General features: G+C 40.6%; 1 protein-coding gene across 1 annotated transcript in view; it reads right to left on the reverse strand.

The window, feature by feature from the left end:
- The window catches only part of CCDC80 (coiled-coil domain containing 80), a 24501-nt gene continuing 12429 nt past the window's right edge, over positions 1-12072 (reverse strand). The window contains exons 6-8 of the mRNA XM_005511467.3: positions 8934-9037; positions 7191-7271; positions 1-4446 (exon numbers count right to left, since the gene is read on the reverse strand). Coding sequence (XP_005511524.2) covers positions 4100-4446; positions 7191-7271; positions 8934-9037 — 532 coding nt within the window. The 3' untranslated portion in view covers positions 1-4099. The remainder of the gene's footprint in view (positions 4447-7190; positions 7272-8933; positions 9038-12072) is intronic.

The following is a 12072-nucleotide window of genomic DNA, read 5'->3' on the forward strand; positions in this document are numbered from 1 at the left end:
TTAGTTGCAATAAGACATTTTCATTTTTTTCTGTTACATACAGCTTTGCAATATATACCTGCCTGAGTTCATTGTCTTTTTCAGTCATAGCTACCAACTTCAGCAAGTATTTCCAAGAAGAGTGAAAGTACTGTTAACTTTAGATTGCTTTGCATTTACATGAGCAGTAGCTTTTTACATTAACTTTTCCAGAGAGCTTTGCCTTGCACTGAATCAGAACATAGAAATCAGCCTCATACCTCTAACGACAGAGCATCAAACCAAAGATGGATGTCTTAAAAACTATATGTTTGACCTTACAGCCCAAAATATCTGCTTTAAGAGGAATGAGATAGGGAAATTACTGATCTGAAGATTCTGTAAAGTGCACTTAGTTCCTGCTTTCGACTCTTGTCCTGCTTAATGATCTTTCCCTCTATAAATCTCACCAATGGTATCATACTTATTTGCCAAAGTCTTAGATTGCACAATCAAGTATATACTTGTTGATACAAACATTTACTTGCACTGTAGAGATGGTCCTGCCTAACGTGGAAATCTTCATGGTCTTCAGGTTCGAATTCTCAGAGAGATTCTGTTGGATTGGCGAGGCAGGTTTATTTTAATAATGGAGAACTGTATATCCCCTTTGTAGCAACAGGAATGTTAATTGCTCTCTAAAAATGTAACGATTTGCATCAACTTGGCATTAAAATGCATGTGAAGTAACCTGAAAGTATAACCACGCGATTCTGTGCAGCTGCACTATCTACAGATAGTTGAATTGAGTCTGTACGTGACATTTGTTAGAGGAAGTGCTGTAAACAATTGTCAGCTGGAGAGCAGCCCAGGTTAGCAAGAGGGAGCTATTCTATAGTTACATTTTTCATATATATCATGTGAATCCCACTTGATTAAGTATTTCCACTGTATGCTTGTTGACCTACTCAGTGTTGGAAAGCTTACTATTTTTGTCCTCAAATGACAATTGGGAAATTTATGAGGAGATTTTTGGAGAGCAGCGTTAGTTTGGCACGTAGTTTTTAATGAATACATTGGGCAGAGAGTTCTGATTTAGAGCCCAGATTCACAAATGTTTGAACTTAATTGCTGCTGAGGCTGTTATGTTCCTTCCTCCTGGTTTGAGGAAATATTAATAGTTCAAAAAACCTCTCAGGAAGAGAGATGTGTTCATGTTTCTCTTGTTTGGAACAAGCCAATTAAAGCAATATTTATTTAGTTCATTTCATCTACTTTGTCAGTCTAGCAATTGAGCCATTGGTATTTGAAAGACAGCCTGTGGATGAAAACAGCCATCTTGGAGCTGAATCAAATCCCATAAATAAGTATAACAAAAAGGTTTTTTTTATCATGTGGAATCTTCCCACTAAGGCTGTAGAAATAGGACCTTAATCTCAGTAAGTGTCCTCAGAATGATACTGCAGGGACAGATCCAAGTGCTTTGGATTTGATTTGTGTTTTAAAAAGTGAAGTCTTTATTTGGAGTATTGTAGCTCCAAATGCTTACGGTCTTCAAAATAACTATGTGTTATTGTTGAAAGGATTTTTTGGCTTGGTGTTCCTTCAGACTTTTCTTTTAATTTTCCATAGGGGGAGATAGGTTGCAAAATCAGGTTTTTAAATCATTGCTAAAAGTTTCTGGTAATTTTGAGCCAGTTTCTGATGGAGGCAGGAATCTGCACCAGAATGTAGAATAATAGTGAGTCTTCCTCAAATTCAATGTAGTTTTGGTTAGGAGCTCATCCCAGCCTCCCTTATAAATGGGCAATTTGTTTTTTAATGCAGCTCCCACAGAATGCCTAGGCTGGATTTGCATAACTTTGAATTCTGGAGAGGAGAAAAAAGAAAATAATTTGGATCAGGTGTTACACTCTCTTTTGTAAGTTAACTGTCTCCTCTTGCTCAGCACAGGACATTTAGTTTCCATGATTTGTAATGAGAGTTAAAAAGGGTTTCATTTAAAAACTTTACATGGAAAGCAAGGTTACACAAAAGTTGAAATGAACACCTGGAAAAAAACCACCCCAAAGGTGTTTCTCTTTTTGTGTGTAGAAGGTAACTGTTAGACATCTGGTACACTTTCCTCTGCTTTTGCTTGAGGCAAAGAAACTTAGGTAGCTGACCTTAACACACTGATGCAATAAACGCTTGTTATCTAAAACTGAGCTATGTGACCTCCTATTACCTTCTAGAAACCTTTCAGTTCTGTGTTTTTTTTTTTTTAACTCCTCTTTGGTTGTTTTAATTTCTCTGCACTGCTTTCAGCTGTGGAAGTACTGTAGTTAATGAGCTCTTGGAAGCACTCTACAGGCAGCAGTCCTCTCCAAATGGTTCTGTTGCTCTATCAAGTGTCTACCTTAGCTCCAGTCACCAGAGAAAGGTAAGTCAGGAGCTCTACCCTGTGCTCACTAGACTTTGTGTTACGGAGGGCAGCCTGCCCCAGAGAGTGACCAAGTTTGTAATGCTAAGGAAGAAGTGGCCAGGTCCTGTGACCTCTCCACATCTCTCTGCCTTGCTGACATTCAGAAGGGCAAGCAACGCCTGACCTCTTGTGACTGATTTTCTAGAGAAATCATCTGTTTTTGAGTGAACTTGCTGCTTTACTCAGTTCTGGTTTTGTCTGGAAAAAAAAATAATTAGGAAAATGCTAAAACTCAAGCTGTGGTGCATACTCTGGCCAGCTTAGAGCTGTAACTTCCCCTGTGCTACTGCTGAGATGGCAAAACCTAGTGAATGCGCCCTATTGCATGTATCTATACGTGGCACCCATGTCACAGATTATAAAAATAAATGTGACTAGTCAGGCATGCCTTCAACATCAGAAGTGACTACTGTGCCACTATGAAGGCTCGATACCTTCAGGATGTTCCTAAATCTTTCTGCTGGGTCTTTAATGTTTAGAAATTACCCAAGTGATGCTGAAAGCATGGCTATGCATGCAGCTCCTGCCACTGATTTCAGTAGGAGTAGGGTGGTGCAGCAGATCCAATGCCCAAAGACACCAATGAAAAGGGAGAAGAACACCATTTCGGCAAGTGTGGCACAAATAGAGCTGGTTTAGTAGCAGATCAAATTATTCCCAAATAGTTTTATAAACATTTAGTCTAGATTTTTTTTTTCATGGGGGATGGTATGAGAAGAAGTGGTAGAAGGAAATTTAAAATTTAGAGCAATAGTTTAATTAAAAACATTATAGAGAGCTAGTTACAACTTATTTAAAATACAAGTGAATGAGAATTTGTTCCTTTTCTTTCTAATGAAAAGAATGCTTTTCAGTTTTCTGTATTTCAGACAATGCTAACTAGGGTTGATGTTTCCACTTAGATCTCATTAACTTGGATTTAACTGTCAGGTGGGCAGGACCTAAGAGAGCTGGGACCTCAATTAAAAGAACAAATGACCATACAGCAAGCTTTCTAATTAAGAACTTTACATTGTATTGTATTGGAACAAATGCTGCCATAACCATCAATTCTTATTTTCATTGATAAAGTCAGCTAATTACAGTGTTAATGCACTGTAGAAGGGATGCTGTCTTTTTAGACAAGGTACTTCAAAAGGACTTTATTATTGCTGTTATTATTAAAGAGCCCGCCCCATACTTCCTTTCTTAAATTTTCCTTCTCTGGGAAAGTCCTGAAGTGTGATTCTTTGCTTGTCTTCATGAGCACAATGCAAAATTCCTGCTTTCCAATAAATACACTTTTCTCCTTAGAAAGAAATACTAAAAAGAGCATTGCATTATTTTTTTGACAGTTTGTGTCCTGCCCTACAGTACTGTCCATGGACTGGGGCTGTTGGCTGGTTTTGTTTGGTTTTAATACAAACAGCACCTGTTGATGCCTTTTTTTAATAAAGGCTTAAAAATATAAAGGAGTCTTTATTGTTTAAAGCTTCAATGCTACTGGTTTGGATTACTTCACTGTAAAGGCTTCTGCGTTTTTAAGAAGGCAAATGACCAAAGTCCCGTGATTGAACAGTGGAAGACGGAAGCACGGATATCTATGTGGCCTGGGAAGACTTTCTGCAACTGGCCACTGATTGCTTGCATAGCTATTAGAAGACAGACACGGGGCAGCTGGAGGCTGAGTTGCTCTTTTCAGTACGGATAGCCATGATGGTAACTTCCGTGGTGACGGTAGTCATCTTGGTAACCTTCCTGGTATCCCTGGTGATAGCTATGGTAACCATACCCACCATACTCATCATCTGGGCACTGCATGCCGAGCGATTGCTGAATTGTCATTTCCTGTCGCCGAAGCTGCATGGAATCAATCAGATCATACACAATCGCCATAGACCACATTGGAGAAGGATACCAGGATTTGACGTTTCCATCTTTCCCAACTAGAAGCATGGAGAAATATTCTGGGCTAATTTGGAAATAATTTCGGATGTCTTTCACCAAATTAGGTGGGATCTCTTCTCGGTCTACAGTAGAGCTTCCTAGAAAGCGATCACATAAAACCGGCATTGATGTTTTGGTTAGACGATGATGATGGTTTGTAGATAAGCAAGTTAGCAACATGAGACAGGATACAGCCCGATAATTGGCCATGTAAGATTCTTGTAATGTACAATCTCATATGTATGAGAATCATAGAACTCTGTGATTCTATGAAGCTCAGGATTTCCTCATTCCAAAATGAAATTACTCCACTGTGAACTTGCAGATGTATTTTTAACACTTTTGATAGGGTTAGTAAACTCATCTTTACTCTCTAGGCTGAAGCTACTAGAGTGTGGCACACCTTTTTGTCACTCAGCACACATGCACATCTTTAGCTTCTACGCAGCCTGGGTCACTGGTTCACGTATGTGAAAAACTGTCACAGTGAAAGAAATCACAAGAATTGAAGCATGAAAGTGTGAAGAACTGGAGGATTAATTTGCTGGGTCATTAATGGCAGGATAATGCCTCACTCTTGAACTGTCAAGATACGTGAGATATGGGATGTGGTAGATGTCATGTCCACATATATCTTCTGGTGCAAATCTAGTGAACTCCAGGCTTGTAAATGTGAAGTCTATGCTGGTTTAATAAGTAGGAACTGTAAGATACCAGTGGATACACATGTATATATATGCACACATACATAATACCCAGTTGGCTTGGCAACAGGGCTCCTACAAAGTTGCATCCTGCCTAAAAATGTGTTGGGGTTCTCTGAAGTAGGTGAGCAAGCAGGTGGCTAAGGGTGGTCTGGCTGATAGAGGCTGTGTGGATTTCTAGAAGGCTTCAAAAGAAACTTTGATAGCTTGGTTGAAAGGCAGAAACAAGGTGAGAGTGAATGATCAGTTCCTAGAGTGGAGGGAGGTCACCAGTGAAGTTCTGCAGTTGGTTGTGCTGGGACTGGTGCGCTGTTCAGTGTGTTTGTAGATGATGCACATAAGGTATAAGCATAGAGGTAAGGAAGTGTGCTGACGGTGTGGAGATACTCAGAGTAGTAAGGGCAGGGGATGATTGTGAAGCACTGTAGAACACCCTTGTAAGACTGTGTGACTCGTTAATAAAATGATGGAAGAAATTCTGTTCAGTTGAAATGAAATGGTACACATGGTGAAAATTTTGCTAACTCCGCATAAGAAATGAAGAAGTCTGACCAATACCACTTGGTGGTAAGATCTTAGGGCTACAAAAGAGTTTCATGAAAGGCTAGTTCAGTGCTCACTAATGGCCAAAAGCCAAAACAGATATTATAAACCATGAGGAAAATAAAAAACAAAACAGAGTATTATTATGCCACTGCATAAACCTATTGTTTGTGTGCATCTTGAACACTGCATGCATTTCTGGTTCTCTCACTTGAAAAGAATGTGGTAGAAAAAAGGAAAAAGTCAGAAAGACAAGGTTGATCATAGGTTTGAAATAAGCTTTGTATGAGAAATGACCAAGTAAGTAAAGACTGCAGTCTGTAAAATAAATGGCTTGAGGAGAGGTCTACAGGATTGCGAATGTCACTGCAGGGATGGATAGGGATTAAATATTCACCTTTTCCCCCACACAAGAGATAAGGTGTATCCAACAAAGCTATAGGGGCCACATTCAGGGCAAATCAAAGGTACCTTGCAACTCTGTAGAGGTTCTCACAGGAGAACACATACTAGAAGTTAATGTGAATTCAAAGAGAAGTTACACAAGTAAACTGAGAAGAGATTGGTTGATCTTAACAAATAGGAACTATAACCAAGGTCGTGAAGTCCTTCAGTGAAAAGTAAGCAGAGGCTGCAGGAGTGTTGATGAAAGAAATATGACATCTGCTTTCTCTGTTCTTATTCTTTCCTAGGCATGGACTTCTGTTAAAATACGGTAGAAGAACCAGGATGCTTTCATGTACAGAGCAGTAGAAACAGTGATGGGATAAAAAGCTCCTCCCTGTCTTTGTTCCTCCACTGACGGAAGCAGTTATTTGGATTAGGTAGTAGAGGAACCTGTAGCATTTGAAATGTACCCTGGCTGTGAGATCTAAGAATAGCTTCCTGAAATATCCTGTTGGGATGGAAGTAGAATATGTAACAGGGGCTTATAAGAAAGATGAAGAAAGACTTTTTACCAGAGCTCATATAGACAGGACAAGAGGTAATGTTTTTAGGCTGAAAGAGGGCAGATTTAGATTAGATATAAGGAAGAGGAGTTTTAGGATGAGGGTCCTGTGACATGAGAATAGGTTGTGCAGAGAAGTTGTGGATGTCCCATCACTGGAAGTACTCAAGGCCAGGTTGATGGGGCTTTGAGCAACCCCGTGGCAGGGGGGCTAGACCAGATGATATTTGAAAGGTCTTTTCCAGCCCAAACGGTTCTATGAAGATGAATGAGGGACCCATATAAGAGAATCTGCGTAGCCTCTGTTCTATTAGCCCTGCAAACTCTCGAGTATGTAAAAGGCACAGACATCCCTTTGTCTTTGGCAGCAAGGCAGGCAAAGGAATGTACCTGGGACTGTATTTTTTAGGTGGAAGATAAATATGTGAGATGCCTTCTATATTATATTTGGGCTTTTCTGTCCTGCAGAAGCTATATAATGTTTAGCACAGGAACACCAAGAAAGCTTTTTGTTTGCTTTTCTTAAAAGAAACAAAACAAAAGAGAAAAAACACAGTCACACCCATCCCTCTGAAGAAACTGCAGCAAAGAAACAGCACTATGCCCTTTATCAGTAGTACTGAAGAAACTAGAAACAGTCACTTACCATTAATTGGATACAGCTCTAAGACACCTCCAATATCTTCCCCAAGTCCTAGCAATTTGAGGATAGTTATATGGCGCAGACCTGTGGAGGAAATGAAGGAGGGTTTGGGTCAGACCAGATCTTTCTGCTCATTCTTGGGCAGAGTTGAGTTTCATCAGCCAGATCTATACATGCTAATTAGGGGCCAGTCTTAGCCAGCCCTCTAGGAGGAAAAAATACTGATATCTGCGGAGTCTCTGCCAGCCACATCACCTGTTCCAAATGTGGGGATAAGCTAGAGTGTCGAGTAAATGTGGTATCAGTTGCATAAAAGCTATTGCAGGTGTCCCAAGGACAGAAGTGCTTGGTGTGGTTCTGTAGCACAGGGATACAAGCATCAGACACACCAGTAAATTACAGAGGCCATTCCCCAAATTCAGAATGTTTCTGGACTGTTTTGTTCCCTAGTAAAGCTCTTGTCATACACACAGTGACAAAGTATTTGCAGGCAATGTAACCTATCACAGTTAACATCCAAATGACTGTGGGGAATGGCTTATGACAGGGATTCATGTCTTTCATTTCTTCTGGGCAGATGCTTGAACTGTTGCCTCTGCTTTCAAGGAAGACCTTAAGGGCTATAGAAACTGTTCATGTAACGTGAGTCTGTATGATCTACAAAATCTTTGATGTAACTGTTTTTACAACTTGGAGGTGAGATGCTTGGAAACTTGTCACTTACTTAAAGGACCCATTGAGAACAAATGCTTTAGGAATTCACTGGATCTCCATCAATCTGTCCTTTACAAAGGGTGGGGAGAATGAACTGTTTTGGGTACATTCAGTTCTTCAGAAAGTGTTTTACATGTCACAGTTTACTTTGGTAGTTACCAAATGAGATGATGCTGATGATCATCTAGTCCAGCCCCGCCCCCCCCCACCCAGGATGATGCTGATGCTCTGAATGAAAGCCAGGTGATTATGAATAAACAGTGATACTGTGCAGATCTCCCTTCAGGCATGACTGAAATGTATTGAAATTGTGAGTTTTCAATGGGACCTGTTTAATTCTGTTGTAGGAGTCAGGTCTGGCCCTGTATGGTATTTGCATTGCTAGGAATCTAAATTAAGGAGTAAGTCTCTCTGGGCTTTCCACTATGATAGTGGAAAGAGAGAAGAGTGTTTATGGGTCTTGCTCTTAAGCACCTCCTGAAGGAGCCTATCTCTCTCCACTGACTATGTAGTTGGACCTTAAGTATCAGTTAGGGGGCTGTGAGGGTCCTTCTTGGATCAAAGGGGCTTCCATTAACATTTTTACAGGTTTTGGCAATGAAGCAGGAAGGAAAAGAAAAAAAGCTGATGTTCATGCATCTCCCTGATAACTGTCCCAGTAGTGAGATGGGTATTAGAGGATGCGCTCTTCCCAGTGCATCGTACTTACGTCATGAATTTGTGCAGTAAGAAGAAGAAAATACTATTGATCTTTGGAAGTACCAGCCTAAAGAGAAGCTTCGGAGTGCTAACCTTTTCTGCCTCATGCAGATGATTCCAGGGAACACTTTGTTTATCTGTCTTAGCTGCCAGAGTGTCCTGTACTACCTGCTTAGCACAATCTTTTCCATTTGGATTTCGAGTAGCTATAGCAAACTTTCCAGTTGTCAGACTCCTCAGGCTGTCTACATTCAGACTTGAGCAAAGGAATCCATCACATCACCAGGAAGGATGTGGTTTTGGGGAGCAAGAGTGTAATTTCTTTTGACTCACCAAAATTGCAGGCTTGTCCACTGAGAGCAGCAAGCTGCTGGGAATAAGCCCAGTCCTCATCACTGGGAGCAGAGATCACCACCAGCCGCCTTCTCCATCGGAATCTGGAAAGAGAGGAGAGTGCGATGGGGCACAGTCACTACACATGACCCAGTCCTCTCAGCATTTTTGTTCTCTGTAGGCTGAGGTATGTAATACCTCTCACAACTTCTAAGTCACAGCTGGATGGGAGATCGTCCCAGTTCCATCCATCACTGAGAGAGGATAAAGCCTGTTTTGAATTTTATAATTCCAAAACTCTCAAAGAAACATCTGCAGTTTCGCTGCTTTGCCAAACAAACACTAGAGAGCTTACAATCTTTGCTCAAAGCCCCCTTCAGTAGTTACAACAATGCTGAGAAGTGTATATTCAAGAGAAAGAAAGATTCCTGTAGAATTCCTCACTAGGCATTTAGCTTTTACGTCATTCACCACTGCTGGAACTGCACAGTTATTTTGCAGTCCAAGGGCTGTCTGAGAATTAGGGTGTATCTTCATTTCAGACATAACTCATACTTCTGTGCAAATACTCACTGACCTCTTTTTATTCTATACCACACTCACTCGAAATACTTTAACATGGCTTTAAATATGAGCTTGTTTGTCTGCATGTGGTTGTGTGAGCCTGTGGCTATGTAAGGCATGCATGGGGCAATAAGATAAATCTTGGATATTTCTTTAAAATGAAATGCCACATCTAACTAAATTCACACAAGGAGCACCTTCTGTTGTCCTCTCAAAGAAAGGCAATGATGTAAGGACACTTGAAACCTTTAAAAATTCTAACTATAGGGTTTTTTAATACTCTCCAAACAATTTGAATAAAGGTATTCCACTAAACCTGAATAAATCAGATTTATAGGAATTTGCAAAGCTGCAGGGATATTTTTATAGCAGGAAATGATCTTTTAAATGGATGCAGATGTTACTCTGTTATAATAATAGCCTGCCTTTCTCCAGCACCATGTGAAGATCTCAAAAGAAAGGCTAATGCAATGGATCAACGCTGTTCCACTTGAGAGAAGAAGAAAATACAGTAAGACTTGATCAAAATCATAGAATGAGTTGCTGAAATAGCAGGGGATACTCATGCCTTTGTCTCATTGACTGACTGATGCTGCATGTATTTTTATAATTAAAAAAGTAAATCCTTGAAATGCAAAGCTCCCCAATTTTAATCTTACCCAGGAGGAACAGCAAAGAGACATGAGTGTGTGTATACAGTTATGTGAATAGGAATGTGAAGCATTAAGGATCACATATGTGACATGAAAGAAAGGGGGGAAATTTCGTGTTGTTACTCTGAAAATGGAGGAAAAAAAAATCTTTGAGATATTTTGTATAGCAAAAGAACCTGGCTACCTACAAGCAGTGACTGAGAATGGAAACATTGGCTCATATTTTGTCTAGGGCATAAATCAGGATGGAATCTTATCTGTGAGCTGGTTCAAGATACTCTTAATTCCTTTCTAGTTTTTTTGAGTATCTGCTTTGGAGATGCACAGAGGTCAAAAGGGCTGAACGCCACTCAAGCTGTTTATTCCCCTGCCCTAGGCAATACCTATACTTGGTGTGCTTATCTGGGGCTGTATCTTACTGGGAAAGTAATTGAGGTGGTCCTTCACAGCTGTTAGTTCAACAACACTATTGTACAGATTTATGCCCTTATTTCTGACATCAAAAGCCGTAGGCTTCTGTCCTGACAAATCTGCCAGACCCTTCCCTTTACATATCCTTTCTTCCTCTTCTACCTATTTTGCAGCTCATTCTTGTTTGTGAGCCCAGAGAGGAGCACAGCCGATGTCTTAGTGTTACAGGGGGGACTCCTCACTACCAAACTCAGATCTCCTCCTGATATATGTGGCTGTTAAGCTTTACTCAAGCCAGCTCTGGTTCTCATGGTCTCCTTTCACGCCAGCCAGGCTTGTTAAGAACAATGTTTGCATTATTATAACTGACCTCCCCAATGAGCAACACCAGGGAGATGATGCCAGGACTCTTGTTCAGCTGGGGAGATAATCTTAGACAAAGCTGGAATGAATCTAGCCGGGAATCTGACCAGTTAATGTGGCTAGTGAAATCCACCCAATATTTTAAGCCTGATGCGTGTTTCACAAACAGCTAATGTATTCTGTGCAGCAGCAGTTCTGTTTATAGATGCGACAGTCTGCATTTTTCCTGCCTGTTTTTCTAATGTGTGTTTATTACTAGGGCTGTTTGCAAGCAAGGAAGGATTTGGGTCCTGTCTCTTTCCAACATACAAGCTCTTTCTTGTGTTGGTCAGCTGTTTCCAAACTGTGGTTCTGCTTGGTGGTCTTGAGGATGAATCACTAAGACCTACACAGGAGGTGGTGAGGTGGGTGGGGTGGATCTGGTTAAAGGTTCTCTTTCTGTTGAAGTGGCCATCAAATTTTAAAATGTTTATGAACCAACAACCTATTCATTTGCCTGTTGCTCCTTTCCTCCTCAAGTCATAATCCATCATGCCACCTCTGTTATTTTTATAACCATCTGGCTTTAACAGTGTATTTCCATGGATTTTGGTAGTAGGTGAGGACACAGTAGTAATGGGTAAAGGCCTAGAGTGATGGGGTAACCCAAATTTCGTGTAAATGATCCTGTAACAGAGAGGGCTAGAGCTGCACAGCTCTTCTATGGATCTGGATCCCCACAGTCCAGATGTATTTATTGCCTGGAATGCAGGTCTCACAGGTAGAGCAGTAAAAGGGCATATGGAGATTGCATAAACAAAACTGTCTTTCTGCAGAAGGTCTCGCAAACATTTTGCAAGAGACATCTGCAAGACCTTTAAGAATATGCATGACTAATACTGGCAAAGACCAACTGTTCTCTCAAGCAGGATAAGAAGGAAGTTACAGAGAATTAATTACCGATTTGAGCTACATGGAAGGGATTAGAATGGGATTAATGAGATTGTGATGGTTGATGATTGAAGCACATAAGCACTGTGCTTCATGCATTCAGAACATCTGTGAATTAATCCTTGTTCAGTCTTCTAATGCAAATCACTGTTATTATCTTCATGTCATGATGGGGGAACTGAGGTACAGAAAGTTGGTCTCCAAAGAGTGTGCGGTCA

The sequence above is a fragment of the Columba livia genome, chromosome 1 (genome assembly GCF_036013475.1).
Source record: "Columba livia isolate bColLiv1 breed racing homer chromosome 1, bColLiv1.pat.W.v2, whole genome shotgun sequence".
Classification (NCBI taxonomy): domain Eukaryota; kingdom Metazoa; phylum Chordata; class Aves; order Columbiformes; family Columbidae; genus Columba; species Columba livia.